Here is a 20189-nt window from a genome sequence, read left to right as displayed (position 1 = left end):
TAATTATTTTTTCTATGACCATCTATGTCCACTTGTTTCTCTCTTCAGCATCTAAGCACATTTTTCAAGCATACTACACCTGTTCAGAGGTCTTCTCAGTCTGAACTGGGATTTCTGCATGTCTGCAGTCTTTCTGTGACAGTGTGAACCAAGTTCCAAAGGACCAGGTCACCTGCCATGATAGACCCTACAGGAAGTGTTTGTTTCTGTACACAAAGCACTCACAGTTCTGCCAGAGAGACCGTGGTTTTGGTCCATTTCTCAGCTTTCTCAGGCCCTACGCTTGGCTGTATGTGCCCCACTTTGAGTGCCAAATATAGCAGGTATTTCTTTGGACTTCCAGCTTGTGAATAATGACACAGAGACTTTTTATTAATTATGAATGCTCCTGATGTTTAATCTTCATTGTCAGCTTGCCTGGATTTGAATCACCTAGGAAAATACCCTGTAGGTGTGACTGAGGGTGTGTACAAAGAAGGTTGAATGAGAATATTGACAGTTCTAGACACTCTAGGCTGAGTCTATATTCTGCTATACTTATGACTGACAACTACCCCCATTGTCATCGGAGAGCCTTTATCCAGTAACTGGAAAAGCAGATGCAGAGACCCACACCGAAGCATTGGACCGAGCATGGAAAATCCTACTGAAGAGAGGGAGGAAGGTTTACATGAGCCAGGGAGACAAGGACAACTCAAGGGAATCAATAGAAACAACTAATCTTGGCCCATAGGTGCTCACAGAGTCTGGACCAATAGCCAGGAAGCCTGCGTTGGAGAGACCTAGGCCTTTCACGTATGAGTATTAGTTGTGTGGCTTGATCTACTTGTGGGATTCCTAGCACTGGTAGCAGGGACTGTCACAAATGCTTTGACTGGATTTGGGAAGTCTATTCCTCATACTGTGTTGCCTTGTCCAGCTTTAATACAAGATGAGGAGCTTAGTCCTACCTCAACTTGATATATCATGTTTGCTGATATTCATGAGAGATCAGGCTCTTTCTGAGAAGAAACAGAGGAGGATGGGATTGAGGAAGGGATATAACTGAAGTGTGAGAAGGGATAGAAGTAGGGAGGGAGGGAAAATTGTGGTCAGGATGAAAAAAAAAAGAATAAATTTAATTTTAGAAAAAGATGCTGATTGAAGGACAGAGTAGGATCCACACTGCCATCTGCTGGCTGAAGCCGTCCAAGAACACCCAGACTCAAGAGAAGGAAGCTCGATCCCCATGAGCAATGGGAGCTTTAAAGAATTTCCAGCCAGGACATTGAACTTCGACAGAAAAGGGTCTCAGTCTTGGGTCGTCTCATTGCTTATTATGAGGACAACAAGACCTGAAGGTGTGACACCACACAGGCCCCAGTTACAGGACACGAAGAAGAGCTGAATCTGCCTAGCTGACGTGTCCCCACATTGTCCCCTCAGGCCCATCTGTGCATCTTAGATGTTCAGTCCCCATACCTGCTGGGGCATCATATGACCCCGGCATCCATCCCAGCTCCGAAATCTCCATCCTTTAGTCAGAGTTCGCAGACTAGCTTCTGAGGTTCTGCACGGAAGAACACACAGGTTCTGTTTTCCCACGCTAAATTAAGGGAAACTCGTTGTCTGTATACATTCCACTGTGCTCCGTCCTTGCTCCAGAATCCATATTTGGTGGCTTCATCACTCCCTAGGCTCTGTGTCATGTCACACATCTTCCACCCAAATGTGTTGGCTGGTTTTTGACAACAAGGAAGAATAATGCTGGGAGGATGGAGAGTTTAGCAAATACTGTTGAAACATTTGAATACCTACATCCAAGAAAATCAAATGCCTAGAACTGTCCCCACACACACAGAGAAAAAAAACCCAAATAAATAACAATTCATGACCTCAAATGTTAAATAAAACACTGCAAAGTGCAAACCTCTTGACTGCCAGTTTAGCTAGCATGGGTGATTCTAGTTTAGTGAGAGACCGCATCACAATGGAATAAGGTAGAGAGTGATGGAGACAGCTAACGCCCTCCTATGGCCTCTCTGTGCTCATGCACAAAGGGGGGGGAATACATGAATGAGGAGTAGATACTTTAAAACTTACTAAAAGTTGGAACGTATAATAGACAACTAGAGATTTCTAATACAGGATACCAAATATAACCTTTAAAAGAAAATTTAGTGAATTGTATGTCATCAAAATTTAAAATGTGTAGGCAAGAAAGATGGGTAAGGGGTTGTCATGTAACGATGAATACCTCAGATCAGGTCCCCAACTCCTACATGCAACCTGGGTGCAGTGAGTCTCATTTGTAACTTCAGCCCTGAAGGTGGGGGAAGCAGAACCAGGGGATCCCAACGAAAACTTTTCAGAAATGTTCCTTCCTTTTTGAAGTTTTATTTTTATGTTACATGTATGAGTGTTTTGTCTGTGTGTATGTATGTCCTCCGTGTAAGTGCAGTGCCCACAGAGGCCAGAAGGAGGCGTGGATCCCTCAAGCTGGGTTCTGAGACACCTGGTGTGGATGCTAAGAACTGAACTTAGTTCCTCTGCAGAGCAGCCTCTGCTGTTAACCAGGGAACCATCTCTCTAGCTCAGATGGGATTTTGTTTATTAGGAGATAGATCGTCTAGCCCCAAGATGTGCATGGAAGGTGACCCAACTATTGTTTACAGAGACTTCCTGATGTCCAAGAAGAGAGAAATGACATCAAGATTGAGACTGAAGCTCTAGCGAGGACACAGCAGTGTACCTGTTCAGAGTGAGAAATCAGACGAACTAAACAAACCAGAGAAGGCAGGGGGAAAATCCAAGCATACCCAGAAATCAGTGTCTTCTTCAAATTGGCTGGCATTGCAGGATACTAGGAAGACATGGACAGTGTTAGATTGAGAGAAAGAAATATTGATTATTAGTTCAGTCTTGATGGAAAAATCAATAAAAGGCAGACACGGTGGCTCACACCTTTAATCCCAGCACTCAGGAGGTGGAGACAGGTGGGTCTCTGTGAGTTCCAGGTTAGCGTGGTCTATATAGTTCCAGGATATCTGGAAGGCTATAGTGCATCTCTGTGTCCTCTTGCTTGTTCTGCATGTCAGGACATTGTTCTGCAATGTCCTGAACACTGAGCAAAAAAAGTGTGACATTCATCTAGGCATGGAGTGCAGGTGAGTCTCTGTGAGTTAGAGGCCAGCTTAGTCTACATAGTGAGTTCTCAACCAGGGCTCTATGTGAGACCCTGTCTTAAAAAAAGTATAGTTCTGTCTTTATAACTATCAGAAACGGAAATCCTAAACAGTATACACTTGGCAAGCCCATATGCATGTATATGACAGAGCCCTAAAGCCAGCAGATAAAAAATACCAGGCTGAGGTTGTCAGTGAGGAAAGGAAAAAGTAGGAACGCGATACAGACATAGGGATCTTCGGTATGGACCGTGTTCTGTTACTGGATGTGGAGAGGGGCACAGTGCTAAGAGTATTTCCACATAAGGTGCTGTCACCGTATTGGACAACGTGTCAAACCGACCTCTAAACATCTATGTCTATATCCTTTGATTAGATTGTCCTCAGCCTTGGCCAGAGAAGTTGTGTTCTAAGTGCTGAGAATATGTGACTATTTAGTGCTCAGCCCAAATGGGACACCTACATCAAACCTCCACCCTGTCCCAAGGCACCCCCATCATATCCCAAGGTACCCCCACTGTATCCCAATGCACTGAGATCCTACACATGAAATCCCATTCTGCCCCTATGACCCCCACCCTACCCCTAAACTCAGGAGCATTATGTAAGGAAGAGGGAGAGGAAAGAACTTGACAGCCAGAGTGGAGAGGGAGAGGCTGGGAGATGCTGTGTTCCGGCTGTGCCACGGCCACTGCTCTCACGACACTGCAGCTGCGGTCACCTGCACAGCACCAGGACAGCAAGGTCAGTGAGCACCCCAGCAGGAGGCGCTGACTGGACACAGAGGTATGTAAAGAAGAAGAAGAATGGAAATAGGGGGATAGACCATGAAGGGAGAAGGAACAACTGGCCGAGAGAGTGGGGGGCTCGGGTTGGAGGTGGATATGATAGAGTTGGGGTGTACATGGCTGTAATTATCTAAAAATAAATAAGATACTCTATTAATATGTATATGTATTTATTGGGCACATTCTTTCATGTGCTTGGCACAGCACAAAGAATCTTCTAAGACATCTCAGTATTCTCAGAAGCACAGACTGTCCTCTGACACCAGGGGAGCTGTGTGCGGGGACATGGACAGTGCTTAGTTGTCAACAGTCATCACTGATTCTCCAAATCGGGGTGATGTCGCTTATCTCCAGAGCACCTCTGAGGCCTGTTTACCCAGAGGACCGCACTGAGCATGCTCAGGAGCAGGGGCAGCTCCAGAAAGACCAGGAGCTGAAAGCAGATGCTGCTCAGCAGGGACCTGTGGGGGACAAGGTCACAACAAAGTGCCTTCCCAGAATGCAGCGCGGGTGCCCTTTACTGTATCTATCGCTTTCACCCAGGTGTGTGTCCATGTGTTCTTTTCAGGGACAAGAGACCCCTATCCAGTCAGCCATTGTGACCGATTGCCTTGAACTGTGGGCCTGGCCCACTCTCCAGGCCAACCCCATGGATCTCAACTTCCAAAGCCTGTAACAAGGCAGGTGTGACCCCCATCAAGGCCCCAGCTCAGCTTTAACACGAGTCTCCCCTTTTCCTCCTAGGGGAGTTATTTTATTATTTTTTCATTTGGTTTTGGTTTTATGTGGCCTTTGCTTTCCTGGGACTCACAATGTAGACCAGGCTGGCCTTGAACTCACAGAGATCCACCTGCCTCTGCCTACCAAACACTGGGATTAAAGGCTTGTGCTAGCACACCTAGTGTCTGCATTTATTCTAATTAGTTATTAGTTAATTTAGTTGTGTGTGTGTATGTTCATCTGTGCATATGAGGTGCACATGTATGCACATGAATGTGGAGACCTGAGGACAACCTTGGAAGCCGTTTCTCAAGAATCATTACCTTTTATGTTTGTTTTGAGACAGGTCTCACTGTGTCCCACTGGCTAGAATGGAATTTGCTGTGTAGTCAGGCTGGTCTTAGGCTCAAAGATTGATAATTTTGCCTCCCAAGTGTAGGGACTAAAGGCAGGAGCCACCATGCCTGGTCAATCTCTCTTCATTTCTGACAGGATCTCTCAGTGACTCGGAGCTTGCCACGTAGACTAGGCTGGCACCCAGCGAGTCTCAGGGATCCTCCTGTCTCCACTTCCAGAGATCATGTATTTTAAGTGTATGCTACTATGCCTGACATGTGCATGCTGTGACTGGAACTCAGATCCTTGTGTCTGTAAGACGAGCACTTTACCAGCAGAGCCGTCTCCCCAGGCTCTGGATGTGTTTATTTTTTTTTTAAAGTAATTTTATTAAATTATAAAAGTTTCCATTTACGCCCCTCTTCCCAACACCCTCCCACTCCCCCCTTCCCTCTCCTCCTCCCTCTTTGTCCCTAAGGGCAGTCAGGGTTTCAAGCCCTGTGGGAAGTTCAAGTTCGTCCCCCCTACCTCCAGGTCCAGGAAGGTGAGTATCCAAACTGACTGGATCCCAAAAATCCAGTATATGCAGAGGAAACTAGTCCCAGTGTCATTGTCAATGGCTTCTCAGAAAGACTCCGGGCCAGCCACATTCAGAGAATCCGGCCACATTCAGAGAATCTGGTTGGATCACGTGCTCGTTCAGTCGCAGTCCAACTGCCCTTGGTAAACTCTCATTAGATCCGACCCCTTGTATCAGTGGGTGATAGCATCCCTCGCAGTCCTTCGTCATTTTCTTCGTCCTTCTGCTCCTCATTTGGACCTTGGGGGGCTCAGTCCGGTGCTCCAATGTGGGTCTCCGTCTGTATCGCCATCCATCGCCAGATGAAGGATCTATGGTGATAAGCAAAATATTCATCAGTATGATTATGGGCCAAGGCCGGTTCAGGCACCCTCTCCTCTGTCCAGAGAACAATCTGGGGATCTCTCCTTGGACCTGGGATCCCATATATAATCAAGTTTCCTATAAACCCTAAAATGACTCCCCTAGTTGAAATATATTCTTCCCTGATCCCATATTCATCCTTCCTCCCTTCCCCCCATCCCGGTCAACCGAGCTTTCTCCATTCCTCCCCTACTCCCTTCTCTCTAACCTTCTCCCCTTCCAACAACCCTCCCACCCCCCCCCATGCACCCAAGGTTACCTGGGACTCTTGACTATTTCCTACCTCCTGGCGGATAGCTAAATAATTTTCATCAGGTTCGTCTTCTTATTTAGCTTCTCTAGGGTCACGAATAATAGGCTCAAAGACCTTTAATCATGGTTAGAATCCACTTATGAGTGAATACATACCGTGTTCCTCTTTTTGGGTCTGGCTTACCTCACTCAGTAAAGCGTTTTCTATGTCCATCCATTTGCATGCAAAATTCAAGATGTCATTATTTTTTACCGCTGAGTAAAACTCTAATGTGTATATGTTCCACACCTTTTTTAACCATTCTTCTATTGAGGGGCACCTAGGCTGTTTCCAGGTTCTGGCTATTACAAATAGTGCTGCTATGAACATAGTTGAACAAATGCTTTTGTAGTATGGTAGGGAATCTCTAGGGTATATTCTCAAGAGTGGAATTGCTGGGTCCTGAGGTAGGTTGACTCCCAGTTTCCTGAGAAACTGCCACACTGATTTCCACAGTGGCTGCACAAGTTTGCATTCCCACCAACAATGGATGAGTGTTCCCCTCATTCCACATCCTCTCCAGCATAGGCTATCATTGGTGTTTTTGACTTTAGCTATTCTGACAGGTGTAAGATGGTATCTCAAAGTGGTTTTGATTTGCATTTCCCTGATCGCTAAGGAGGTTGAGCATGACCTTAAGTGTCTTCTGGCCATTCGAAGTTCATCTGTTGTGAATTCTCTGTTCAGTTCAGTACCCCATTTTTTAATTGGGTTAATTAGAGTTTTAGTGCCTAGTTTCTTGAGTTCTTTGTATATTTTGGAGATCAGACCTTTGTCTGATGAGGGGTTGGTGAAGATCTTCTCCCAGTCAGAAGGCAGCCTTTTTGTCTTACTGACAGTGTCCTTTGCTTTGCAGAAGCTTCTCAGTTTCAGTAGATCCCATTTATTCATTGTTTCTCTTATTGTCTGTGCAGCTGGGGTCCTGCTTAGGAAGAGGCCTCCTGTGCCTATATCTTGTAGACTACTTCCCACTTTCTCTTCTATCAGGTTCAAAGTGGACGGATTAATGTTGATGTCTTTAATCCATTTGGACCTGAGTTTTGTGCATGGTGATAGGTATGGATCTACTTTCATCCTTCTACAGGTTGACATCCAGTTATGCCAGCACCATTTGTTAAAGATGCTTTCCTTCTTCCATTGTATACCTTTAGCTCCCTTGTCAAAAATTAGGTGCTCATAGGTTTGTGGGTTAATATCCGGGTCTTCTATTCGATTCCAAAGGTCGATTTCTCTGTTCTTATGCCAATACCAAGCTGTTTTCAATACTGTAGCTCTGTAATAGAGTTTGAAGTCAGGGATGGTAATGCCTCCTGAAGTTCCTTTATTGTATAAGATTGTTTTGGCTATCCTGGGTTTTTTGTTTTGCCATATAAACTTGATTATTGTTTTCTCAAGGTCTGTGAAGAAGTTTGATGGGGATTGCATTGAATCTATAGATTGCTTTTGGTAGAATTGCCATTTTTACTATGTTGATCCTCCCAATCCAAGAACAAGGGAGATCTTTCCATTTTCTGGTATCCTCCTCAATTTCTTTCTTCAAAGACTTAAAATTCTTGTCAAATAAGTCTTTCACTTCCTTGGTTAGAGTAACCCCGAGATATTTTATGCTATTTGTGGCTATCGTGAAAGGTGATGTTTCTCTGATTTCCCTCTCAGCTTCTTTATCCTTTGTGTATAGGAGGGCCACTGACTTTTTGGAGTTGATCTTGTATCCTGCCACGTTACTAAAGGTGTTTATCAGCTGTAGGAGTTCTTTGGTAGAGTTTTTGGGGTCACTTATGTACACTATCATATCGTCAGCAAATAACGAAAGTTTAACTTCATCCTTTCCAATTTGAATCCCCTTGATCTCCTTATGTTGTCTTATTGCTATTGTTAGAACTTCAAGCACTATATTGAAGAGGTATGGAGAGAGTGGACAGTCTTGTCGTGTTCCTGATTTTAGTGGAAAGGCTTTGAGTTTCTCTCCATTCAATTTGATGTTAGCTGTCGGCTTGCTGTATATTGCTTTTATTATATTTAGGTATGATCCTTGTATCCCCAGTCTCTCCAACACCTTTATCATAAATGGGTGTTGAATTTTGTCAAATGCTTTTTCAGCATCCAATGAAATGATCATATGGTTTTTTTCTTTCAGTTTATTTATATGATGGATTACACTGATAGATTTGTGTATGTTGAACCAGCCCTGCATCTCTGGAATGAAGCCTACTTGATCATAATGAATAATTTTTCTAATGTGTTCCTGGATTCGGTTTGCCAGGATTTTATTGAGAATTTTCGCGTCGATGTTCATGAGTGAGATTGGCCTGTAATTCTCTTTCCTGGTTGTGTCTTTATGTGGTTTTGGTATTAAGGAAACTGTAACTTCATAAAAGGAGTTTGGCAATGACTCTTCTGTTTCTATATTATGGAATACATTAAGGAGTATAGGAATTAGCTCTTCCTTGAAGTTCTGGTAGAATTCTGCATTGAAACCATCTGGTCCTGGGCTTTTTTTTGGCAGGGAGATTTCTGATAACAGCTTCTAATTCTTCACGACTAACAGGTCTATTTAGATTGTTCACCTGTTCTTGGTTCAACTTTGGTATATGGTACTTATCTAAAAAAAATGTCCATTTCTTTTACATTTTCCAACTTTGTGGCATATAAACTTTCGTAGTAAGATCTAATGATTCTCTGAATTTCCTCTATGTCTGTGGTTATATCCCCCTTTTCATTTCTGATCCTATTAATTTGCATGTGCTCTCTCTGCCGTTTGCTTAGTTTGGATAGGGGTTTGTCAATCTTGTTGATTTTCTCCAAGAACCAGCTTTTTGATTCATTGATTCTTTGGATTGTTTTCTCTGTTTCTATTTTGTTGATTTCAGCCCTCAGTTTGATTATTTCCAGTCTTCTACTCCTCCTGGGTGTATCAGCTTCTTTTTTTTCCTAGAACTTTCAGGTGTGCTGTTAGATCTCCAATGTGTGCTTTCTCCGTTTTCTTTAGTTGGGCACCTATTGCTATGAACTTTCCTCTTAGCACTGCTTTCATAGTGTCCCATAGGTTTGAGTATGTTGTGTCTTTGTTTTCATTAAATTCAAGGAAGACTTTAATTTCTTTCTTAATTTCGTCCTTGACCCAGGGGTGATTTAGTAGTTGACTGTTCAACTTCCATGAGTTTGTTGACTTCCTGGGGGTAGCATTGTTGTTGAATTCTAATTTTAATCCATGGTGATCTGACAAGACACAGGTGGTTACTAATATTTTTTTGTATCTGTGGGAGTTTGCTTTGTTACCGAGTATGTGGTCAATCTTCGAGAAGGTTCCATGAACTGCAGAGAAGAAGGTATATTCTTTCCTATTTGGGTGGAGTGATCTATAGATGTCTGTTAAGTCCATTTGATTCAATACCTCCAATAAATCTCTTAATTCTCTGTTTGGTTTCTGTCTGATTGACCTGTCCATTGGTGAGAGAGGAGTGTTGAAGTCTTCTACTATTAGCGTGTGTGGTTTGATGACTGCCTTGAGTTCTAGAAGAGTTTCTTTTACATATGTGGGTGCCTTTATATTAGGGGCATAGATATTCAGGATTGAGACTTCTTCCTGATGAGTTGTTCCTGTTATGAGTATGAAATGTCCATCTCCATCTCTTCTGATTGATTTTAATTTGAAGTCGATTTTGTTAGATATTAGAATGGCCACACCCGCTTGTTTCTTAGGTCCATTTGCTTGGAAAACCTTTTCCCAACCCTTTACTCTGAGTAGGTGTCTGTCTTTGTGGTTGAGGTGTGTTTCTTGTAAACAGCAGAATGTTGGATCCTGTTTTCGTACCCAATCTCTAAGTCTGTGCCTCTTTATAGGTGAATTGAGTCCATTGATATTAAGAGATATTAATGACCATTGGTTGTTGACTCCAGTCATTTTTTTTTGGGGGGGGTAATAGAATGTATGTGTTTTCCTTCTTTGAATTGTGCTAGTGAAGGGTTGCTAGATGTCTGAATTATTGTAGTCAGTGTTGGCAATGTTGGATTCCTTGGGATGTAATTTTCCTTCTAGTATTCTCTGTAAGGCTGGATTAGTAGTTACGTATTGTTTAAATTTGTTTTTATCCTGGAATATTTTGTTTTCTCCGTTGATAGTGAACGAAAGCTTGGCTGGGTAAAGTAGTCTGGGCTTGCATCCATGGTCCCTTAATTTCTGCAGTACCTCTATCCAGGACCTTCTGGCTTTCATGGTTTCTATAGAGAAGTCTGGTGTAAGTCTGATAGGTTTACCTTTATAGGTTACTTGACCTTTTTCCTTTGCAGCTCTTAATATCCTTTCTTTAATCTGACTGCTTTGTGTTTTGATTATTATATGGCAAGGGGATGTTTTTTTCTGATCCAATCTACTTGGTGTTCTGTATGCTTCTTGCACCTTCATAGGAATATCCCTCTTTAGGATGGGACAGTTTTCTTCTATAATTTTGTTGAATATATCTTCTGGACCTTTGATCTGCAATTCTTCTCCTTCTTCTACTCCTATTATTCTTAGATTTGGTTTTTTTATTATGTCCCATATTTCCTGAATGTTTTGTGATGAGAATTTGTTGGATTTGCTGTTTTCTTTGGTCAGGGCCTTTATTTTCTCTATGGTGTCTTCATAGTCTGAGATTTGTTCTTCTATCTCTTGTATTCTATTGGTTAAGCTTGAGTCTGTAGTCTCCATTCGTTTACCTAGATTTTCCATATCCAGCTGGCCCTCGGATTGTGTTTTCCTCACTGCCTCCATTTCATTTTTCAGTTCTTGAACTGATTCCATTACCTGTTTGATTGCTTTTTCTTGGTTTCCCAGGGTATCATTTACGAATTTACTCATTTCTTCAACCTTTTTGTTATATTTGTCTTCCATTTCTTTACTCATTTCTTCCATCTTTTTGGTATATTTGTCTTCTATTTCTTTAAGTGAGTTATTCATACCCAGTTTAAGAGACTCCATTGCTTTCATAATGACACTGTTTTCCACTTCTTCCGGAATAGGGCGTTCAAGTCCTTCTGTCGTAAGATCGCTGGGATCTGGTGTTCTCATGTTGTTTTTCAGATTGTTGGAGGAATTCTTGCCTTGGTGCCTGCCCATGTCTTCCTTCAGATGCTCTCCAACGGCTCTTTCCTCCGCTGGATCTTCTTCTACAGGATTAGTGTCCCTTGCTATCCAGGAATCACTTTGCCTGCAGTCTTAGCTTGCTGCAGGCAGGCTATTAGAACAAAGGGACTTCCTTCCCTTTGCACTCACCACCTGTCCCGACCCGCGGTGCCCACCCCGGCTGGGATGGAGGAATTTAAGCCCCGAAAAAGGGAGAGAGGTTTGAGGCCGAAAGCTGGGATGGCGTAGCAGGAGAGAGGGATTAGCTGGGGGAAGCTGCCCCTTTGGAGCAGTCAGGGAGATAATGATGGCGGGAATACCGTGTGTACCTTACCGGACTTGTATGGCGGTCAACACACTCACCCCTCCACAGGATCAGAGCCCCTCGCTGGTCAGAAGAGTCCCTGCCTGCGGTCTTAGCTTGCTGCAGACCGGCTATCAGAACAAAGGAACTCCCGTCCCTTTGCACTCACCGCCTGCCCCGGGCCGCGGTGCCCATCCCGGCTGAGATGGAGGAATTTAAGCCCCGAAAAAGGGAGAGAGGACGGGAGGGGTTCCAGGCCGAAAGCTGGGATGGCGTAGCAGGAGAGAGGGATTAGCTGGGGGAAGCTTCCCCTTTGGAGCATCCAGGGAGATAAGGATGGCGGGAATCGAATATCTACATATTCTTTATATTACTTTACTCCTTCTTTCAAGACTTTACTTGATTAGTCCCTAATTATTTTTTCTATGACCGTCTATGTCCATTTTTTTCTGTCTTCAGCATCTAAGCGCATTTTCAAGCATACTACACCTGTTCAGAGGTTTTCTCAGTCTGAACTGGAATTTCTGCATGTCTGCAGTCTTTCTATGACAGTGTGAACCAAGCCCTAAAGGACCAGGTCACCTACCATGACAGACTGTACAAGAAGTGCCGGTTCCATGCAGCAAGCACTCACAATCCTGCCAGAGAGACTGTGGTTTTAGTACATTTTTCAGCTTTCTCAGGCCCAATGCTTGACTGTATGTGCACCACATTGAGTGTCAAATATAGCAGGTCTGTCTTTGGACTTCCAGCTTTTGAATAATGACACAGAGACCTTTTAAAATTAATTATGAATTCTTCTGATGTTTAATCTTCATTTTCAGCTTGCCTGGATTTGAATCAACTAGGAGAATACCCTGTAGGTGTGACTGAGGGTGTGTACAAAGAAGGTTGAATGAGGATATTGACAGTTCTAAAAACTCTAGACTGAGTCTATATTCTGCTATATTTAGGATTGACAACTACCCACATTGTCATCAGAGAGCATTGGGTCCAGCTTGGGAAATCCTAGTGAAGAGAGGGAGGAAGGTTTACATGAGCCAGGGGGACAAGGACAGCTCAAGGGAATCTGAGCCCATAGGGGCTTACAGAGTCTGGACCAACAGCCAAGGAGTCTGCATTGGGCAGACCTAGGCCTTTCACATATGAGTAGCAGTTGTGTAGCTTGGTCTAATTGTGGGACTCCTAGCAGTGGTAGCAGGGACTGTCGCTAATGCTTTGACTGGATTTGGGGAGCCTACTCCTCATACTGCAATGCCTTGTCCAGCTTTAATACAAGGTGAGGAGCTTAGTCCTACCTCAACTTGATATATCATTCTTTGCTGGTATTCACGGGAGGCCTGGCCCTTTCTGAGAAGAAACAGAGGAGGAGTGGATTGGGAAAGGGATAGAAGGGAGGTGGGGGAAGGAATAGGAGAAGAGGAGGGAGGGAAACTTGAGGTCAGGATGTAAAATAAATGAATAAATTTAATTTTAGAAAAAGATGCTGATTGAAGGACAAAGTAGGATCCACACTGCCATCTGCTGGCTGAAGCCGTCCAAGAACACCCAGACTCAAGAGAAGGAAGCTCGATCCCCATGAGCAATGGGAGCTTTAAAGAATTTCCAGCCAGGACATTAAACTTCGACAGAAAAGGGTCTCAGTCTTGGGTCGTCTTATTGCTTATTACTAGGACAACAAGACCTGAAGGTGTGGCACAACACAGGCCCCAGTCACAGGACACGCAGAAGAGCTGAATCTGCCCAGCTGACATGTCTCCACATTGTCCCCTCAGGCCCATCTGTGCACCTTAGAAGTTCAGTCCCCATGCCTGCTGGGGCACCATATGGCCCCGGCATCCATCCCAGCTGTGAAGTCTCCATCCTTTAGTCAGAGGTCGCAGACTGGCTTCTGAGTTCTGCATGGATGAACACACAGGTTCTGTTTGCCCACGATAAATTAAGGGAAACTCGTTGTCTGTGTACATTTCACTGTGCTCTGTCCTTGCTCCAGAATCCATATTTTGGTGGCTTCATCTCTCCCTAGGCTTTATTTCATGTCACACATCTTCCACTCAAATGTGTTGGCTTTTTTTTTTTTTGACAACAAGCAAGAATAATGCTGGGAAGATGGAGAGTTTAGCAAATACTGTTGAAACATTTTGATATTGACATGCAAGAAAATCAAATGCCTAAAACTGTCCCCCCCCAGAACATGAAACTCCAAATAAATAATGGTTCACTACTTCAAATGTTAAATAAAACACCACAAACGCAAACCTCTTGACAGCAAGGTCGGTGAGCATCCCAGCAGGTGGCGCTGACTGGACACAGAGGTTATGTAAAGAAGAAGAATGGGAATAGGGGGATAGACCATGAAGGGGGAGGGAACACCTGCCCAAGGGAGTGGGTGGTGGGGTTGGAGGTGGATATGATAGAGTTGTGGTGTACATTGTAAAATTATCTAAGAATAAATAAGACACTCTATTAATATGTATATGTATTTTTTGGGTACATTCTTTTATTTGTTTGACACAGCACAAAGAATCTTCTAAGACTTCTCAGAGTACTCTCATGATGCCGCAGGGCGATCGGTATTGAAAAGTCCCCAGACTATCTTAATACAAAATATACAGCTTTAATAAACAGAAGCAAGACTTACACCAGCTTACACCAGAATCCAAAGGATCCGATCAGTATGGATGCAGGAGCCAGGCGAGAGAGCTAGGGGAAGCACACTGGCCAGGTTTATAGGTAAACTTTAGCCTAAGGGCGACACGCCCCACGAACAGAATGTGATTGGCTGAAGCCCCTTATTATTCTCAGAAGCACAGACTGTCCTCTGACACCAGGGGTGCTGTGTGCGGGGACATGGACAGGACTTCGTTGTCAACAGACATCACTGTTTCTCCTAATCGTGGCGATGCCGCTTCTCCAAAGAGCACCTCTGAGGTCTGTTCACCCAGAGGACCGCACTGAGCATGCTCAAAAGCAGGGGCAGCTCCAGGAAGACCAGGATCTGAAAGTAGATGCTGCTCATCAGGGATCTGTAGGGGACAAGGTCACAGTAAAGTGCCTTCCCAGAATGCAGCACGGGTGCCCTTTACCGTCCCTGTCTCTTTCACCCAGGTGTGTGTCCACGTGCTCTTTTCAGGGACAAGAGACTCCTACCCAGTCAGCCAGTGTGACCGATTGCCTTGCACTGTGGGCCTGGCCCACTCTCTAGGCCAACCCCATGGACCTCAACTCCCAAAGCCTGTAACAAGGCAGGCGTGCCCCCCCACCAAGGCCCCAGCTCTCCTTTAACTTGAGCCTCCCCTTTTCCTCCTAGAGGCAGTTATTTTGTTATTTTGTCATTTGGTTTTGGTTTTATATCGCCATTGCTGTCCTGGGACTTACAATGTAGACCAGGCTGGCCTGGAACTCACAGAGATGCACCTGCCTCTGCCTACCAAACACTGGGATTAAAGGCTTATGCTAGTACACCTAGTGTCTGTATTTATTCTAATTAGTTATTAGTTAATTTAGTTGTGTGTGTGTATGTTCATCTGTGCATATGAGGGGCACATGTGTGCACATGAATGTGGAGACCTTAGGATAACCTTGGAAGTCATTTCTCAAGAATCATCACCTTGTTATGTTTGTTTTGAGACAGGTTTCACTGTGTCCCACTGGCTAGGACGGAATTTACTGTGTAGTCCAGGCTGGTCTTAAGCTCAGAGATTGATAACTTTGCCTCCCAAGTGTAGGGACTAAAGGCAGGAGCCACCATGCCTGGTCCGTCTCTCTTCTTTTCTGACAGGGTCTCTCAGAGGTCTGTAGCTTGCCACGTAGACTAGGCTGGCTGTCCAGCGAGTCTCAGGGATCCTCCTGTCTCCACCTCCAGAGAACAGGTATTTTAAGTATATGTTACCAGGCCTGATATGTGTGTGCTGTGACTCGAACTCAGATCCTTGTGTCTGTAAGACGAGCACTTTACCAGCAGAGCCGTCTGCTCAGGCTCTGGGTGTGAAACTAACTCCATCTCAGCAGGTCTGTGTCTGGGTGTCATTACTGTGTTCCAATCTTTACATGAGCAACTGGCACTCAAAAGATATCCCTCCCCAAGTCAGTATGGGACTGGGAGATGCAGGAGATGCCCAAGGAGGGCACCAAACCCTTTTCCTTCCACCCTCTCAGCATTACCCCCCCCCCCTACTCAATGATCCAGAGACCTCAGGGATATGGGTTCCTCACCGAGGCTGTAGGCTGGGACCAGGAGTTGTGTCCTCTGTGGTCACACTGGGCTGAGTGTGCACTGGTGAGGATGTGGGAGACCCCAGGGTGTTCCTTCTGTCCTCAGGGACAGAGCCTGTGATAGGAATAAAGGATGGAAACATGGGACAGTCCCCGTAACCGCCACTCCATCTCCTACCCACTGAAACCTCTGCAGTTCTGCTTCACACAGGCACATGGTGGACAGCAGCCCCACAGCCTGTAGGCTGATGACCATACCAAGGCCTGGCCAGGGCCTCCTTTCCCATGGAGCAGTGTGGCTGGTTGGCACCTTCAAACTCGAGGCCAACCTGCCTACGGAGGAGAGTTCAGTGTCAGTGTCAAGACACGTGTTACCAGGTCCCAGCTGGCCTCAGTCCCACCTTTGCCTCCTTGTCTTCCATCCTTGTGGGAACAGACACAGAATGGTGGAACCCTGTGTGCCCGGCCCACTCATTCCCACAGTCAGCCAGAGAGCCCACTGGGTAGTCATCTCTGAGGCTTAGCCAGATGGAAAGTTCTAGAAAGGCAGATGCTTGAAGGACCCTGTGGAGAGTGGACTCTACTGCGGAGAATGAGTAATACCAGTAGATATGGTTTCACACCCCTCAGTGTGAACGCACAGCGGATGCTGGAGGGAAGTTTATGGGAGGTGCAAAACCAACACTGAGAACCAGAACAGGAAGCTGGGTGTGGGGATGCCAGTGCGGAAGAGGCAGAGCCAGGAAGATCAGTCATTCCAGATGAATCCCATCTGGATTCTACACAGTGAGTTTATGGCCAACCTGGGTTACGCAAGACCCCCTCTCAAAAAAGATAAAAAGCTGGGAATAATAGTGTGGTTCAGCCCCTTCAGCCCTTGCCACTACCCTGCTGAAGCGTGATCCCAATCAGTCTTAGCAATAAAAACCTGGAATCAGATATTAGGGTGAAAATTGAAAGATCAGAGAAGCAGAGCGGCCAGCCACTAGAAACTTCTTTTCTCTATGAACTCTCAGACCAAATGGGTATAATCCAGTCTCTAGGAATCCTCTGACTGAATGAGTGAGATTCAGTCTCTGTTCACTCTATATTACTGTCTTCATCTCCTGACTATGTTGGGTTTAAAGCCATACACCACCTCTGGGCTCTGTTCCTCTTTTAGGTTCAATCTCCTGCATGATTGGGTGGCTTTGAATCCTGCTTTTCCTGCTTCCTCCTCTCATCTGGGACTAAAGGTGTGTGCCAGTACTGCCTGGCCTCTGTGGTTAACTAGCAGCGAGCTGGCCCTCTGATCTCCCAGCAACCTTTATTTGCCAGAACACAAACAAAATATTATACAACACCCTGCCCTTAAAGAGATGCGCTAATTGGAATCCCATAAACAAAGGATGTTTCACTAGGGGAGAATGAACTACAGATATGGAGAACATTGGGACCAATGTAGCTGAGAGCCTGGCTTCCATTCCCCTTGATTCTCTGCCTGAAAAGGGGAACTTTTGGGGAATTCTCTGCGTTTCTTCCTACAGTAAATGGTTCCTGGGAAAGGGAAACACAGGGGAACTTGGAGGGGTTGAATAGATTCCTCAGGAATCAAGAACCCCGATATACAATCTAGGCTCCTTCTTGTGTCTCCGGTCCCTCTCAGAAGCCCCAGAACCACTGTGATGAAGTTGGTCCCTCAGGGCCTCCATGGAAGGGAGGTGTCCACTCAGTCCCAGGCCAGAGCAGCCCTTGATGGAGGGGAGCAGATGTGCTGGGGTACTGTTCCCACATGGAGATGGGGACCGGAACAAATGAGACCAGGGAGAGAGGATGTGCCTCCTATCGGGAAGTTACAAAGAGCCAGGCATTCAGGGACTGTCTCTAGAAAGGTTCAGTCTTGAGACTGTCACTTGGGACACACAGAGAATCTCCAACAGTGTCTGATGAGACAACTCAGTGGGTGAAGACTCTTGCTTGCCAAGCCTGATGACCTGAGTTTGAGCCCCTAGACCCACACTGTGGAAAACAAAACTAAGTCCAAGAAACTCTCCTCTGACTGTCACACACCATGGACAAGTCTGGTAAGTAAGTAAATAAATAAATAAATTTACTGAAGAGAGGTTCTAAGAAGTCAGGTTCCCCACTGTGCCAGTGTGTGCATGCACACGCATGTACTGGTGTACATATGCTATCATACACCACCCATGCTCTCACAATGGCACGTGTGATCTCACACTCCCTGTGTCTGATTCACCAAGCTCACCATGCTACTGCATCTAGCTTCCTTCTTTCATGAGGGAATGACAGACCTGGACACAGGATGCCAGGGCATGAAAGGGGCTTACCTGGGACCACGGACACCACAATCTTGAAGGAGTTATCAATCCCCATTGAGGGATCAATATCCCACAAGGAACCATCAATCCCTAAGGAGCCATTGATAAATGGTATATCCACTCCACACTTGTAAGTGCCTGCATCCTCCAGGGTGAGGTTCTCCAAGGTCACTGTGAAGGTGAGGGTGGCTGGATGGTCCCTGATGGCCACTCGGCCACTCCTAACTTCTTTTGAGCCTCTGATCTTGGCAATCTGTTTACATGATAGCAGTGAGCGTCTGCACCAGTATTTGGCATTGCTCTTGTATTTCTCCTCATACTGACACCGCACACTCAGGGATTCCCCCACAGCACCTGTCACAGTGCTGGGGCCACGCAAAGGGACACAGCCTGGAAAACAGAAACACCATTTCTGTGCCCTCACAGGTGGATGGGGGTCAGGCCGGCATTGGTCAGGTCTTAGAGAGCTCTCTGGTCTGGAGATAGCAAAGAGAAAGGAGACAGGCTTTCTCAGACCCCAGAGTCAGGACTGAGACTGAGGTGAGGACCTCTGTTGTCCATAAGAGAGGGCAGGGAGGGGGCTTGTCCCTGGAGAAAGGAAGGGCCCAGGAAGAAGCAACACTGTGTGTGTGTGTGTGTGTGTGTGTGTGTGTGTGTGTGTGTGTGTGTGAGAGAGAGAGAGAGAGAAATATGTTTTACCTATGTAGTACGTGTATGTGCATGTGTGTGTGTGTGCGTGTGCGTGAGAGAGAGAGAGAGAGAGAAATATGTTTTACCTATGTACATGTATGTATGTATATCTCTGTGGATGGGACATGTGCCTCTGTGGGAATGAGTACTTGTGTGTGTTTGGTATGCACACATATGTATGCAGATACATGTGTATACACAGTAGAGATTGTGCTGTTTTCTGGCAATGACTGTTACAGCTAGCCCTCAGTAGGCCCCGACTGTCTCAGGTGTGGTAAACATGACTGTACTGTGTCCTGAAGCCTCGCAGCACCTGTGAGGCCAGGCTGCCCACTCCTGCCCACCCCCCACTCTCTCGCATTCTCTCTGAGCCCCATCTTCCTCTGCAGGCTGCTCTCGCCCACCTCCCATCCCACTGTCACGCCCTCTCACTTACACCAGGAGCTCCCCTTTCAAAGCTGTAAGCCGCCACCCAGTCCCCGTGCTCACCTGGGACCTGCAAGAGGAGCAGAGCTGAAGGCAGCCACACTGCCAACACTCTTGGGGTCATTTCTTCAGCTCAGATGTCACCTGCACCCACACCAAGCCCAAGAAGGGAGAAGGGGTGTCTCCTTCTAGAACGTACAACGTTCACGGGCCTTGTTCTCCTTCCTGTCCTCTGCTTCCTGGTCCCATGTGTGACCCCAGATGACCTGATCTGACCGTCACATCCTGTGTATGCATATGCAAATGCCACATTGTACTTATAAGTTACTTTTTTCTTTATGAGACAGTTCTCCTTATGTAGACAAGGCTGCCCTTAAACTCAGAGAGGTCCACCTCCATCTGCCTTCTGAGTGTGGTCACTAAGGTGTGCACCGCCACACCCAGCCCCTATAAGTATGTTTTACTATATATATATAAAATCAGACTGTAACTGGACATGGGGATACATGTTAGAAATACCAACACTCCGAGGGTCAGAGGATCACAACTTCAGGGTCATCCTAGGCTGCATGAGATCCTATCTCAAAGTGCCAAATATAAAACTATAAATGTATTCTTAAAAGTATTAGTTCATCCATTTACTCATCTTCCTTTGTGGAACAGCTGGTGTTGAGAAACACACTCTTGAAGGTTTTTGAAACTATGGTTTTGATTTTGTTTTTCCTGCAGCACACATAGGATCCATCAGATGTTAGGGTCTTGCCTATTTTTTAGGGACTAAGGATTTGATTAATGAATTAGTCCTTACTGTTTTCCCTAACCCAGGGGAGACATTTGTGTTCTCCCCTACCACTGACACTGTGATATCTTAAAGTCCCAGCTACTTACC

The 20189-nt window shown here is 45.4% G+C and overlaps 1 protein-coding gene across 3 annotated transcripts; it reads right to left on the bottom strand.

The window, feature by feature from the left end:
* Positions 1–4105: 4105 nt before the first annotated feature.
* Positions 4106–19545, bottom strand: LOC125408091 (CMRF-35-like molecule 4). 3 transcript variants are annotated; one of them, XM_087909803.1, is made up of 4 exons: positions 19364–19545; positions 18194–18574; positions 15867–15981; positions 4106–4413 (listed from the first exon to the last, which is right to left on the bottom strand). In XM_087909803.1, the coding sequence occupies exons 1-4, from the start codon at positions 19422–19424 to the stop codon at positions 4266–4268; spliced, it is 705 nt and encodes a 234-aa protein (XP_087765929.1). In that variant the 5' UTR covers positions 19425–19545; the 3' UTR covers positions 4106–4265. The 3 variants fall into 3 exon arrangements, with proteins under 3 accessions (XP_087765929.1, XP_087765930.1, XP_087765931.1); XM_087909804.1 differs by lacking the exon at positions 4106–4413 and adding an exon at positions 14116–14677; XM_087909805.1 differs by lacking the exon at positions 4106–4413 and adding an exon at positions 14116–14649.
* Positions 19546–20189: the final 644 nt, after the last annotated feature.

The sequence above is a fragment of the Myodes glareolus genome, chromosome 9 (genome assembly GCF_982192425.1).
Source record: "Myodes glareolus chromosome 9, mMyoGla1.1, whole genome shotgun sequence".
Taxonomy (NCBI): domain Eukaryota; kingdom Metazoa; phylum Chordata; class Mammalia; order Rodentia; family Cricetidae; genus Myodes; species Myodes glareolus.
The sequence above is the reverse complement of the archived record's forward strand: the minus strand, read 5'-3'. Positions and strand labels throughout refer to the sequence as shown.

Coding starts and splice junctions, on each gene's coding strand:
- LOC125408091 (XM_087909803.1), bottom strand. CDS start 19,424: ATGACCCCAAGAGTGTTGGCAGTGTGGCTGCCTTCAGCTCTGCTCCTC. Junction 18,575..19,363: donor GCTCCTCTTGCAGGTCCCAG/GTGAGCACGGGG, acceptor TCTGTTTTCCAG/GCTGTGTCCCTTTGCGTGGC. Junction 15,982..18,193: donor TGTGGTGTCCGTGGTCCCAG/GTAAGCCCCTTT, acceptor TTCCTATCACAG/GCTCTGTCCCTGAGGACAGA.